This window comes from Macrobrachium rosenbergii, chromosome 9 (assembly GCF_040412425.1).
Source record: "Macrobrachium rosenbergii isolate ZJJX-2024 chromosome 9, ASM4041242v1, whole genome shotgun sequence".
NCBI lineage: Eukaryota > Metazoa > Arthropoda > Malacostraca > Decapoda > Palaemonidae > Macrobrachium > Macrobrachium rosenbergii.
The window spans coordinates 18,482,662-18,497,847 of NC_089749.1; the positions used below are offsets into that span (position 1 = coordinate 18,482,662).

The window sequence follows — 15,186 nt, forward strand, 5'->3', positions numbered from 1 at the left end:
ACGCATATCATCATTGCATCATTGAAGGACCTGTGGTCACGCCGAGGTGATCTTTGCTTTCTTTCTTCAACGTGCTGTTTTGGAGGACGAATAATTTCACTTTTTTTTTTTTTATAACATTAACATCTGATTTTATGTTCGTGTTTTGTCCAGAGTGCTCGGGCGATTGTCTAGAAATCTTGACAATAATTTTGTTCCATCTTTCAGAAGAAATATTTGACGAAAGATAGTTATATTCTAAAGACCATTTACTTTGTAAAATGCTACAAACTCATCTTGCATGCAATTCGAAAAAGTCATACGATATAACATAAACCAAATGTAGGACCCTGAAGCGAAGATGGGAATGAGACACAGAAAATATAACCGAATAAAAAGTAAAATAAAACAGTAGCCGGAGGGAGAGTAATCCACTCATTTCAGCTGTCAAGAATAACGACAGACAAAGGAGCTCTTCCAGCAGCCACGGAGAGACTGGCCAACCAATTTCAGCTGGGGAGAGTGACCGAGGGAAAGAGCGTGACAGGAAACCTTAATAATTAATGATCGGAGACAGAACTTTGCCGCAAGTCGTCATTGCGAACACGTCTGACTGACCAGCTGTCGTAAACTCTTGTCTCCCGCTCTGATTTGTCAGTTTTATTAGTTTTCTGTAAAAGGAAACTATTGAGATGGCTTTTTGTCTGTCCGTCCGCACTCAGATCTTAAAAACTACTGAGGCTAGAGGGCTGCAAATTGCTATGTTGATCATCCACTTTCCAATCATCAAACATACCAAATTGCAGCCCTCCAGCTTCAGTAGTTTTTATTTTATTTGAGGTTAAAGTTAGACATGATCGTGCGTCTGGCACCGCTAAAGGTGGCAGCAAAATAGGTCACTATCGGGCTGTGGCTGAAAGTTTCATAGGCCGCGGCTGAGAGTTTTATGGACTGTGGCTGAGAGTTTCAAACAGCATCATACGCTGTACAGAAAACTCGATTACGCCGAAAAAACTTCGGCGCATTTTTTACTTGTTTTCTTTTTGAGATTGTTCTGACAGCTGGCACTAACCCAAGACTACCCATCGTTTGTAAACGTGAAATGATTATGTAAATTAAAATCAATACTTGTAAAAGACAGGTTAATTGAGAATCGTTTTCTTTGACAGTTTAATTTTGCTATCAGCTCACTTTAACAACTGAGGTTCTGATGACGTCATTATATTCATAATCGGCGCCGTTTTCCGGACGTCGACGACATCCGTAGAAAATTTCCAGGTAATTTTACCTCATGATTTTGACTTTTTGTTTTTTTTTCTCATTTAAGTTTTCTGTAAAACAAAACTATTATGCCGGCTTTGTCTGTCAGTCCGCACTTTATTCTGTCCGCACTTCTCTGTCCGCATTTTTTTCTGTCCGCACTTCTCTGTCCGCACTTTTTTCTGTCCGCACTTTTTCTGTCTGCCCTCAGGTCTTAAAAACTACTGAGGCTAGAGGGCTGCAAATTGGTATGTTGATCATCCACCCTCCAATCATCAAACATACCAAATTGCAGCCCTCTAGCCTCAGTAGTTTTTATTTTATTTAAGATTAAAGTTAGCCATACTCATGCTTCGGGCAATGTGTTAAAGTTTCATGGGCCGAGGCTCATAGAGACCATCGAAAGACAGATCTGCTTTCGGTGGCCTTGACTTTACGCTGTAGCGGTTGTACAGAAAACTCGATTGCGCCAAAGAAACTTTGGCGCATTTTGTACTTGTTTTTATATACTACAGTAAAGTAGAAGTATGCAGTCTCAAAACACCATAAATAGTATTATGATATGGAAAATAGAATTAATTAAGTGAGTAATAAAAGAAAATGTTCCTATGCCACCACTGTTAAGAGTGTAATTCCCCAGACCCATGTTATGTAACTCTCCCTCCCTCCACCCCCTTACTCCAGCCAACATCTTCTCTCAAAGGATTAATTAAAGGATATATAAGCACTGAAAATTAATTAGGAAAGTAAAATTTCTCTGTTCTAAAATTTACGCGTTGCGTAAAAGGTAATTAGAATTATTTTTCTTCGCAGAATAAGGATTCCATTTTTATGATGAGTTTGATTACCTTATCATCTTTTCTTTACGTTTACCTCAAATGGAAACGAGAAAAATAAAGTACATACTGCCAATAGTCTTAATATATTTTCTAAGAATAAGATTTGGCAAGTTTTGTGCACCAGTAGAAAAAGATATGTTTTGAATTTAGATTATAAACACTGACCAAGATTTCTGCTTCTAAGTTGTCAGAATTTTGAATTTTATGATTCCGAACTTAAACGAATATATACAAGGTTTGTCCGGGTACAAGTTGCATATTACTTAGATATGTTATTGAAGTTTATTTTACCATAACTGATAATATTTCAGAAACTTTGGCACTGTTTTTGAATTTTCCCTATGAATTCAATGCGATTAAGTTAATATTAACATGCTAAACATGTTCTAGTTGGTCAGAATTTCCTAATGACAGCTGCAAGAGTAATCCAAAGCAAAGGCCACTTAATAGGACTTATAAGGCCAAGTCCTTCTTGTTTAGCTCCTAGACCTATACCAATACCAAGGCAATACTTAAGACCTATTCCACTCCTTTGCCATTGACTTAAACACCTAGTAGTGTAGGAATACCCCCAGCATCTTATCAGTGACTTTGGCACCCTCTCTCTCTCTCTCTCTCTCTCTCTCTCTCTCTCTCTCTCTCTCTCTCTCTCTCTCTCTCTCTCCGGCGATCTGAGTAGCTTTCTTAGAAAGTTTTTACTCGGTAAAATGTGTCGATTCACAAAGTAAATGAAATTACGTAAGGTTCTTGTTACTGGTTTTAACGTATTCAGAGGTCGTTCTGCGCACAAAGTAAACATGAGACCATAACTTCTCTACGTAGATAATCAAATATTAATGTTCCCCTTTCACTTGCAACTATACTACCCACGTAAACAATTCATATGCTCGCAACTCATTTCTGTGGCATTTTACAAAGCAGAAATATTACTGAAATGACAAATGTTAATTTAGATATTTATCGTCGGAGCTCTGACCAAAACTAAGCATTACACTTACGTCGTTCAAATGAATGTAAATAATTACGCGATGTCTAGAGTGAATCTGACGAACTATCTAGTAAGTCCGTTTAATATTCCAGTCTAACTGTGAAATAAATAAGACTAAAGGCTATATTAATTATCTATTTGTCCGTTTGTTTAGGATTCTTTAAGGTAGGGTTTTTAATAAAAAGAGATCATTCACTTGCTGTAAAAATATTGATGTATTATTATGAGAGCATATAATGTACAAGAAAAGGATCATATTTAACAATTACCAGTTGTGTCTGAACTCATGCTTCTATTATAGAGGTAGTTATGGCGTTCTTTGTTTGCATATACATCCATTGATAGAATTGATCTAATGGCTGATTCCTTACTCGGATTCAGGCTCTAGATCAGCACTTCGCTTCCCGAGTAAGTGTTTGTTAAGATGGCCGTATTTCAGCCCACCAGCTCCTCCGAAGCCTTTCAGGAAGTGGTTTCCATGACTGTATCCATTGGAGTGGCTGAATCCATTGGCGTAGTTTCCAGCGCTCAAGAGACCTCCGAATCCACCATATCCACCACCCAGTCCACCATTTAGGCCTAAGCCTCCAATTCCAAGTAATCCTGGCTCTGGATCAGCACTTCGCTTCCCGAGGAAGTGTTTGTTAAGATGGCCGTGTTTCAGCCCACCAGCTCCTCCGAAGCCTTTCAGGAAGTGGTTTCCATGACTGTACCCATTGGAGTGGCTGAATCCATTGGCATAGTTTCCAGCACTCAAGAGCCCTCCATAGCCGCCATACCCACCACCGAATCCGCCGTTTAGGCCTAAGCCTCCAAGACCTAGTCCTAAGCCAATTCCAGGGGCAGCGTCAGCAACTAAGGCTACCAACAGGAGAGCGATCTGGAATTAGAAGTGCAATGATGAATCAAATCAAGAGAGAGAGAGAGAGAGAGAGAGAGAGAGAGAGAAGAGAGAGAGAGAGAGAGAGAGAATTGAAATTTAACATTATAGACGAACGATCAAATCATGGGAAAATTATGTCTTCATGAATTTATATTTTCTCCATGCGATGTCTTTCCAGATACGCACTTTACTGCATGCTGTTTAAAACTATATATATAAATTCACAAGGACAAATGGGCAGCCGATTGTAAACTGTACATTTATAAATAAATACAAACAAATATATATATATATATATATATATATATATATATATATATATATATATATATATATATATATATATATATATATATATATATATATATATATAATGAATACTCTTATAGTATGTGCTTCTATCTCTATGTCTAAGTAGGTATCTTGATAAAAATATCAAATTGTATTTCTGGCTTACCAAAGGTATCATGGTTGGAGTTTTTGAAAAGCAGTTTTCTACAAGACACTGATTGTCCGTCTCATGCCAATTTAGTACGAGGCTTGCCTTTATATATATGCACGAATAGCAAGGAACACACCTGCCTCAGCCAGTACTCAGCCACACCCATAGTTATGAATTTATAAATTTCTTTTCCAAGTCTAAACAAGTCCTTGATTGGGATGGGGACCTTGAAATTCTTTACAGATGCGTTTATGTTTTTGTCCCTTAGTCCAAATTACAGGTTCTGTCACATGTAACTTATTCTTTTTACTTGTGTTCATATCTGGTTCCTTTATTTTTAGGAAGATCTTAATTTCTGTATTGACAAGGGAAACTTGCTAAATGGTTCAGAGAAATAGATAAATATTAACTTCCTTGGTAACAGTGATCACTGGCCAACTGCCACACCTAAATTCTGCGCAGATACTGCGTATTCAACTCTGCCTCGCTTGCATTTTTTGCGGAGCCTGGGAATTGACGCATTTGACTCATTATCCCTATAAGACTTCTGCTGCTGTTCTGTCAGCCACGTAATTCAAGGATTGCTCTGTCATATTCCGAAGATTTTCGAATCATACGCATTTTGTGCCAATATATCCTCGCGTCTTTACTTTGCAGAACCAAGTCCACTTAGAGCGCTGCGATGTTTTTTTCCGCTTATGCTCAACCTTCTCCAATATCTTGCTAGTGTCTCTACATTCAGCACATTTTCAAACTTCCTTACTCCGTATATTACGTACAATATCTGTTTATCTGTTTATTCATTTATTTATTTCGGTTCTTTCTTTCCTGCTCGCAGCCTCCCTAATCGGCCTGTGAAGAAGAATGGGCTCAGTAATTCCTTTTTCCTTCAAAGAGAGATTTTGCTATCTTCCTTGTTTCGTCTGTTCTATAAATCGCCTCTTTTCTTATTCAGCTCCCTTCTAGAATATTTACTTCCTAATAACGATGAGTCAACGAATTTCATCAACCTGTTACCTGTTCTAATATTTCATCCTCTACAGTCTTCCCATGAGCTTACTTTTGCAATTCAGTTTTCATTAAATTTCTGGTTCTCCATACCCTCTTACTTGTCTTTAGTCCTTTTCCTCCAAAGCCTACCACTACTCCTCTAATTTCCTCTCCGCTTCGTCCTTAGTTACATTACACAGCACAATATCATCAGCACCAGGATGACTAATAGTCCCTTATCCCGTGACACACTACTTCATGACCTAATCAAGGAAGTCAGTTCTCAGAAAGATACTCTGGTGTAGGCTTGCATTAGGGGAGGCTACTTTATCACGTGAATACTGCTCCTGACCTAATCAAGGCAGTCAGGGCTCAGAAAGGAACTCTGGTGTAGGCTTATACTAAGGGAGGCTACTTTGTCAGGTGAATACTGCTGCTGATCTAATCAAGGCAGTCAGGGCTCAGAAAGGAACTCTGGTGTAGGCTTATACTAAGGGAGGCTACTTTGTCAGGTGAATACTGCTCCTGACCTAATCAAGGCAGTCAGGGCTCAGAAAGAAACTCTGGTGTAGGCTTATACTAAGGGAGGCTACTTTGTCAGGTGAATACTGCTGCTGATCTAATCAAGGCAGTCAGTTCTCAGAAAGGAACTCTGATGTAGACTTGCATTAGGGAGGCTACTTTGTCAGGTGAATACTGCCCCTGACCTAATCAAGGCAGTCAGTACTCAGAAAGGAACTCTGATGTAGGCTTGCATCTAGGGAAGGCTGCTTTGTCAGGTGAATACTACTCCTGACCTAATGAAGGCAGTCAGGGCTCAGAAAGAAACTCTGATGTAGGCTCACATCTAGGGAAGGCTGCTTTGTCAAGTGAATACTGCTCCTAACCTAATCAAGGCAGTCAGGAACTCTGATTTAGAATTGCAACTAGGGGAGGCTACTTTGTCAGGTGAATACTGCTTCTGACCTAAACAAGGCAGTCAGGGCTCAGAAAGGAACTCTGATGGCTCGCATATAGGGAAGGCTACTTTGTCAGGTGAATACTGCTCCTAACCTAATCAAGGCAGTCAGGGCTCAGAAAGTAACTCTGGTGTAGGCTTGCATCTAGGGGAGGCTACATTTTCAGGTGAATACTGCTCTTAACCTAATCAAGACAGTCAGGCTTGCATCTAGGGAAAGCTACTTTGGCAGATGAATACTGCCCCTAACCTGCTTTTTTTTCTAGTGCTTCCATACAAATCTTGGACAATTCTTACATAGCTTCCTGCTGCTCTTTCCTCTAATACATGTCCAAACCTCCAGAAGTGGTACCCTGTCATATGTTTTTTCCTAGCACTATGAGAACCATTAGTAAGCATCTCTGTTTTTCCTAACGTTTTTTCCCTAATATTTTAAGGTAGAAAATTTACATCTGTAGTCAATCTGCCCAGAATGGAATAATTGCTCATCACCAATAGTTGTTCCATTTTTTCTGCCTATTATTCCCAACCCTTTGCTCAATGCAAGAGGAAGTAATCAAACCATTATCATTCAAGATCTTAGGAAATCATTGAATTCTTCCAATAGTAACTGCCTGCTTCTTCATGTACTTTGAGTTTTTAAGATACCTGGTGCCATGTATCCCCTATGTAATTAATAGCACAATCATTCCAATGCAGCTACAACAAACATCATACTCAGATTTTATTGTTAATGAATACAATAATAATCGAAATCGTTACTTATTCTTATATAGAAAAACGAATCGCTTAGTGCATCCAAGGTTATCAGTAACATTTTCGTGCGTCAGCTTAGGGAGTTTTATTTTCATTTTATTTATTTACGATTGTTAGACGAATATCGTAGATTTTATTTACCTCATTACTGGATGTCACCATGATGCATGCAGTTAATGGGTTAGATAATGACAGATGGTCCCAAGTCATTTATCTGGAGCCAAGTGAAAAATTACTTATCTTTGAAGTTTATTGAGATATATTATGAAGACTGGGGATATTGATATAGTAAATTGAGAATTTTTCACCTCATATAAAAAGGCATATACTCTATTCTTAAGACTAAAATACCTAAAATGGTAGTCTAGTTTTAATTCAATAATTACAGTTAGCTGTGAGATTGAAAAGGCATGTACTCTATTCTTAAGACTAAAATACCTAAAATGGTAGTCTAGTTTTAATTCAGTAATTACAGTTAGCTGTGAGGCATGTACTCTCTTCTTAAGACTAAAATACCTAAAATTAGTCTAAATTCAGTAATTACAGTTAGCTATGAGATTTCTTGAAATATTTAAATCTCCTTGAATGTAGAGATATCATCTCTATACTAGCACACACACACACACACACACACACACACACATATATATATATATATATATATATATATATATATATATATATATATATATATATATATATATATATATATATATATATATATATATATATATATATATATATATATATATATATATATATATATATATATATATATATATATATATATATATATATATATATATATATAAACACATACATACATATGTGTGTGTGTGCCAGCACATGCATGTCTTTCCTTTTTACAAACAGCTGTATGAAAACAATGTTAGGGATAGAAACAAAATATTTCGCTGCAAAAATATCAATGTATTTTCATAAATACAAGTAATGTGCAAGGTAGGAAGTATCCTTAACAAAAATAGACTATATCTGGACTTATGTTACTGGTGCAAAGATAAATTCTGACTCATATGGCCATAAACATCCACTAAAGGATTCCAATGATTCCGAATTCCTCATTCGGATTCAGGCTCGGGATCAGCACTCACTTCCCGAAGAGGAACTTTTTAAGATGACCGGTTCCAAGGCCTCCCAATTTCTTGAATCCTCCTCCAATGTGGCTTCCGTGGCTGTATCCCTTGGAATGGCTGAATCCATTGGCATAGTTTTTGACACCCAGGAGACCACCTTTTGCACCGAATCCACCACCCAATCCACCGAGTAGGCCTAAGCCTCCAAGTCCGAGTAATCCTGGCTCGGGATCAGCACTTCGTTTGCCCAGGAGGTGTTTGTTAAGATGGCCGAATTTCAGCCCACCAGCTCCTCCGAACTTTTTCAGGATGTGGTTTCCATGACTGTATCCATTGGAGTGGCTGAATCCATTGGCGTACTTTCCAGCGCTCAAGAGTCCACCAGCGCCGCCAAATCCACCACCGAATCCGCCGAATCCTCCTAATCCTCCAAGACCTAAGCCGATTCCAGGAGCAGCATCAGCGACCAAGGCTACAAACAGGATGGTGATCTGGAATTGATAGTGCACTTGTCAGTCATATGAAATGTGTGCGAGAGAGAGAGAGAGAGAGAGAGAGAGAGAGAGAGAGAGAGAGAGAGAGGCGTTGGAGGGAAAAATTGAAGTTTTACCTTCACAAACAAGAGTAACTTCAAGCAAGAGGAAAATAAGAAATAAAGTAATATTTAACATGAATTATCTATCGTCACAGGAAATACATCTTAAGAAATTTATGAGCCCCCTCTGAGATATGGAAAATGTTTTCTAACAAACATACTCACATATAATACTGACTTATGAATACGAATATATGCTACGTAGTCTGTATGTTTAAATTTGCAAGGCTGTATGGACTGCCATTTTTATACTGTATATGAATATTATGTTTATATATATATATATATATATATATATATATATATATATATATATATATATATACACATATACATATACATATACATATACATATACATATATATATATATATATATATATATATACATATACATATACATATACATATACATATACATATACATATACATATGTGTGTGTATGTGTGTTGTGTGTTTGTGTGTGTGTCGGTGATCTCAACAAATTCTCGTACTACATTCCCATCTTACCAAAGGTATCATGGTTGGAGGTTTTCACTACCGATATCTGCTGCAAGTGAACGGCTGTCTATGTTATGTCAGTCTTGTTGGAGGCTTACCCTTATATATGAATATGATATGAGGGAATCCACCTCTCTCAGCCAGCCTTCGGCCACACCTTTATTTGGGAAGAGAGTAGCAGCGACCATGAAATTTTTGTAAGTCAAAATACGAGTATGACCTTGAATCATGCGAAGTTGCTGTCAAAACAATATGATTTTTGTCTGTATTCAAATAAAGAATTTTTTCACAAATATATTATTATATTCGGTTTGTGTTTGTCCAGTAACTTTTTGTGGTAGAAACTTAAATTGTTTCCGGTACTGACAAAAGAAACATGTCAGAGACATTTGGTAAATAAGATAAAAAATAAACTTTCGTGGCAGTGGTCAATAATATTTCCACTATATCGTGATCCAACTGTCACACATAAAATCTTTGTACACAATGTGCTGTTCACCTGTCTTGCATGCTCTCTCAAAACTTGGGTATTAGGGCATTGTTTCCTGATAGTTCCATATATCTCCTTTTAGCCTTTCCTTGCTAATTATAAAACGTACAATCTATATTCCTATGGAGTCCAAAATTTTCTTATTTTCTTCTGTCTTCCATAACCCACATCTCCATTTCACTTCCATAAAGTAGACTGGACTCAATTATATCTTTTATTTTCGAAATTCCCTCGCTTCCTTCCTTAGCTTGTTCGCTCTGTCGTTGGTATCTGTGCTCATTCTAAAGTCTTCTTGAATATTTTCTTTCTAATATAAAATGTACACTCTCATATCCATTAAGTTTCAGGTACTCCATATTCTTCCTACTGGTCTTTTAACCTCCCCTTCCATGCCCATTCTCCTGCCAAATACCCTCTCCAACTATCCCTTAATCATCTGCTAGTGTTGCGGAATGCCACTCAGATGTCGCGGGATCGCGTCTCCCCCAGGTCGATGAAAAACCACCGGCTCTGTATCATGACCAGTTACTGCTGCTGTGTGGGGTCTGCGATGGGGGGTTGAAACCAAAATTTCTTGGAAGCTTGGATTTCAAGTCAATGGCCCCTTTGGTGTGCTTGTTCCATGTGAACAGGTTTCATCTACTGAAGTAATAATAATACAGTGCATCGTCGACAAAAGCTAATGCAGCAGGGTAACTGACCCCTCATCCCAAGAGACAGATGACCAAGTCGCAGCAGTGAGGGCTGAGACAGGAGATCTGAAGTACCTTGGGATCTAGAAAAGACCTGTTTGTCATATTAGCATTGGACAGTTCTTAATTAGTTTTCTATTGATCTTTTCCCTCATATTTGTTCAAACCACCATATGAAGGCACCTCTGTTAATCCAAATATTTTTCACACTTTTCTAGGAAGTAGAATAGCACCTGTGGTCATTCGGAAAATATGTACCACAATTGGTCATCATTGGTTCTCAACCAAGGGGTAATTTCAGAGTTTCAAGGCGGGGGGGAATCGTGACCACAGATTGGCAGGCTCAAACTGGCTCGAGGACCACACAAAATGCATTGTGCATTTGATTTTTAGTATTATATGCATATTGTTTGGAATGCACCTTTTGAGGCCGACAATTTTGGAAAAGGGGGGGAGGGAATGACATTCTGACATACGGTGAAAGGGTGCATGGGCCAAAAAAGATTAGAACCACTGATCTATAGTAATTTGAGTCTATTCTCCACAACCCATTCCTATTTCCTTACTGCATAAGAGAGGGATGTCTGCAGTTTTCAATTTGATTAATAATGATACCTCTACACTCTACTGGGTTCTTTGCTCATAGATCTCCAGTATTAAGTCAAGCTTATTAGAAAATAAAGAGGAACCAGTCTCAATAATATTTTGTCCCAAATCTCTAAGAGGAAAAACGAAATTTCTAATTTTTAACAAAACGTTGCGTGTGTATTCTTTTGTTCTGGTAATCTTTGGGATAACCAGGCGGCTGTTAACCATGTGTTAAATTATTGCAGCTGTACTTAACACTGAAGTAGATACCAGGTTCAGTGTTATCGTGTAATTAAATAACTTTGGTCTTCAAGACCTAAATTTCATAATCAATCAATCAATCAACAGTCGCAATCCATGTGTATTTTATGCTTCAACTTACTCGAGTGTCACTTAGTTGTTCAAATTCATTTCGCACCTGGGTGACACATCGACATACCTTTATTTTATTGAAAAATCATAAGAGGGAACTGATTTACAAAACTGGAAATTTTCAGTTTTTAAAGGTAGAAACACAGTTTTAAATTTAACCCTTAAACTTAGCGTAATTATTCTACTTGAAATGTATTGAAATCTCTCTCTGGAACGTGAAGACCTCATCAGCATACCAAGGCAAATCATATTCAAAGATATGACAGGCGTTAGTATTTCCATTTGATAGATTTTGTGTTGAGGTTCGTATTGGTGATAAAAGGTTACTGCATTTACTGTATAGGTTCGATGGAGGATGGATAGATTTATTCAAATTTATGTTTTTGTAAGAGAGAGAGAGAGAGAGAGAATCCTAAGTATGAAAACATCATTAATAAATGAGAGAAGTAAAAAATGCGCCGAAGAAACTTCGGCGCAATCGAGTTTTCTGTACAGCCGCTACAGAGTATAATCAAGGCCACTGAAAATAGTTTTATCTTTTGGTGGTCTTGGTATAATTCTGTATAAGCCGCGGCCCAGAAACTTTAACCACGGTCCGGTGGTGGCCTATCCTATAACGTTGCCAGAAGCACGATTATGGCTAACTTTAGCCTTAAATAAAATAAAAACTACTGAGGCTAGAGGGCTGTAATTTGGTTTGTTTGATGATTGGAGGGTGGATGATCAACGTACAAATTTGCAGTCCTCTAGCCTCAGTAATTATTAAGATCTGAGGGCGGACAGGAAAAAGTGCGGACAGAATAAAGTGCGGACGGTCAGACAAAGCCGGTACAGTAGTTTTCTTTAACAGATAACAAAAAATCCAGGATTTGAGAGCTCCTACTAAGAATTACATAGAAAAATTACTCTCGTCGTTCTTGGCACTACCAAATTTAACTGAGGAGGAATTTAATTTTCTAAAAATCATTCAAAGCAACCAACACTTTCTCCCTTTTCTATAGGTTTTCCAAAACAAGGAAGCTAGAGTCACTGACATTCGGTATTTTGAAGCGTCCGTTCACGTGGAGCATGCAAAGAATTTTATCAAAATATGACCACTGTCCAGTGCACAATGAAATTTCAACATTAAATATTTTGAAAAGAAGATTCTGGCGCCTGTTAAATAACGAAACTAATAATTGTTAGATGCAACATTCAAGTATTTGTGTCCCAGGATAAGGACTTGGCAGGTTGCAATACGTCTAAATAAGTGGCATGGTATTTATGTACCTTACATGAGGACTATTGTAAAAATTATTTTTATTTGTGATCTTTTGCTACAGCAGCCCCATACGGGGTGGCGCCGTCAGTGCACCTCATGTGGTGCATGTAGGCATTACTTAAGGTTCTTTGCAGTGTGCCTTCGGCCCCTAGCTGCATCCCCTTTCACTCCTTTTACCTTACCTCCTTTCATATTACTTACTTTTCCACCCTCTCCTAACAATTGATTCATTTTGCAACTGAGAGGTTTTCCACCTGTTACACCTTTCAAACCTTTTACTGTCAATTTTCGTTTTAGCGCTAAATGGTCTCATAGGTCCCAGTATTTGGCCTTTGACCTAAATTCTATATTCAATTCAATTCAATTCAATTTTACTATAGAAGGTGATTATCTGGTTTCACTACTATCTTTACAAGGCACTGAAAGGATAACATATTAGCTGTAAACACCATTTACCATATTTACTTGTTTTTATTGCATGCAGATCCTCCAGTCAAATTTAAACATAGGTCCAATATTGTATATTTTCCTTAAACTGATTGGTCAATAAAATTTCCCGGAAGAGGCCTGATGGAGGGCGACACTTTAAGGAAAAATTAAGATCTGTAGTTCTCCCTTTCTTCCTAAATGAAGTTTCTCAAGCTATCCAAAAAGGGTGAAGAATTCGGAGTACACCGATAGTTCACCTTCATAGATTGAGAAGAATAGACCAGGTTTCCATATTTCCCAAGACCAAATATCGGACATCAAAAACAAATTTCTTCATATTTCTTGGCACTTGGGTCTTAAGGCAATAATAAACAGTCGACTGTGGGTGGGGAAGGGGTGACGTGAAAATAACAGAGTAAACAAGAGATAATTTGTGGCATGTCTAATTCATCTAGTTTTAAAAATGTTTATGCTGAGATGAATAGTGACAACTTTGAAACAATGCCCTTAAGTCCAAACTTGTTCATATGACTTACTGATCTGAAAAGGGGTGAGCAGGGGTGTGGGAAGGGGTGACTTGTAAAATAACCAAAAACAGTCAAATTTTGGTGTGTAATCCATAGTTTTCAAGTTGCTGAGATAAATAGTGACACTCCCAATGTCCTTTAAGCCTAAGTTCAGCCCTGACAGGAAGGGGGATGAGGAGAGGTGGGAAGGTGGTGACATGTAAAAATAACTGAAAATGTCGGATTTTGGTGTCTAATCCACAGTTTTCGAGGTCGCTGAGATAAATAGTGACACTCCCAATGTCCTCTAAGTCTAAGTTCAGCCCCGATAGGAAGGGGGGATGAGAAGGGTGTAGGAAGGTGGTGACATGTAAAAATAACTGAAAACGTCAGATTTTGGTGTCTAATCCATAGTTTTCAAGTTTGCTGAAATGAATAGTGACACTCTCGATGCCCTTAAGTCCAAGTCCAGCCCAGACAGAAAGGGGATGAGAAGGGGTGGGAAGGTGGTGACACGTGAAAATAACTGAAAATGACAGATATTAGTGTCTAATCCACAGTCTTCGAGGTCGCTGTGATGAATAGTGACACTCCTGATGCCCCTTAAGTCCAAGTTCATTCCTAGGAAGGGGGGGTTGCAAAGGGGTGAATAATATAATGTCAAAAATGACAGATATTAGTGTTTAACCCATAGTTTTGAGGTTTCCGAGATGAATAGTGACACTCCCGATGCCTTTTAAGTCCAAGTTCAGCCCTGATAGGAATGAGGGGTGAGAAGGGGAGATATATAAGATGTCAAAAATGATGGGCAATGTAACTGAAGCAACTGTCCTACCAGGAAAGGGAGAGAGTGAGAGCGAGAGAGTGAGAGGGAAAGGAAGTGAAAGAGAGAGAGGGGTGTTGGAGAGAGAGAGAGAGAGAGAGAGAGAGAGAGAAGATATCTTAGTTTAGAGGGCTGGCCTGAAGTTAGATTTTTACGTTTATCAGTTGTCATACAGAAATAAATTCCTCTAATTCTTCACTGTTTTCCTGGGCAGTACCAGGTTGGTCAGCTAGTATTTTTATAAATATGAACTTGTTTGTTATTGATCATTTGCATGGCATTTTATATCTTATAATTTCCTATATAAAGTGACTCTCCCATGTACCAACCATAAAGGTCATGGGTTCAGAAACTGGCATGGCAGATGCACTGCCCATATTTGATTCCGTAAGGTTGTTAGCTATTCCCATGCTATACTGTACTCGATTAGGGGCCTATTTTATCTTAATACCTTTACAGAAAGGTTTATGGATATGGAATTAGGATAAAAACAAAATGTTTTGCTGCAAAACTATAAATATATTTTGATAAATCTAATATAAATATATTTTAATAAATGTAATTAATGTAATATAAATGTAATATATAATTATTTGTTATATATAAATATATTTTAATAAATGTATTTAATGTGCATGAAAAGATGTGTCATTAACTGTTATTAACAGGATATAATATATGCCTCATTTGTCTCCATAAGTATCCATTAACAAAAGTGTTCCAGTGACTACCTGGATTCC

The 15,186-nt window shown here is 37.8% G+C and overlaps 2 protein-coding genes across 2 annotated transcripts; both read right to left on the reverse strand.

Moving 5' to 3' along the window:
• Nucleotides 1-3,257: 3,257 nt before the first annotated feature.
• Nucleotides 3,258-4,469, reverse strand: LOC136842062 (ctenidin-3-like). Its single transcript, XM_067109442.1, has 2 exons — nucleotides 4,407-4,469; nucleotides 3,258-3,946 (listed from the first exon to the last, which is right to left on the reverse strand). The coding sequence occupies exons 1-2, from the start codon at nucleotides 4,416-4,418 to the stop codon at nucleotides 3,434-3,436; spliced, it is 525 nt and encodes a 174-aa protein (XP_066965543.1). The 5' UTR covers nucleotides 4,419-4,469; the 3' UTR covers nucleotides 3,258-3,433.
• A 3,542-nt stretch (nucleotides 4,470-8,011) lies between these two features.
• On the reverse strand, nucleotides 8,012-9,396 carry LOC136842063 (uncharacterized). The gene is made up of 2 exons (XM_067109443.1): nucleotides 9,295-9,396; nucleotides 8,012-8,680 (listed from the first exon to the last, which is right to left on the reverse strand). The coding sequence occupies exons 1-2, from the start codon at nucleotides 9,304-9,306 to the stop codon at nucleotides 8,204-8,206; spliced, it is 489 nt and encodes a 162-aa protein (XP_066965544.1). The 5' UTR covers nucleotides 9,307-9,396; the 3' UTR covers nucleotides 8,012-8,203.
• Nucleotides 9,397-15,186: the final 5,790 nt, after the last annotated feature.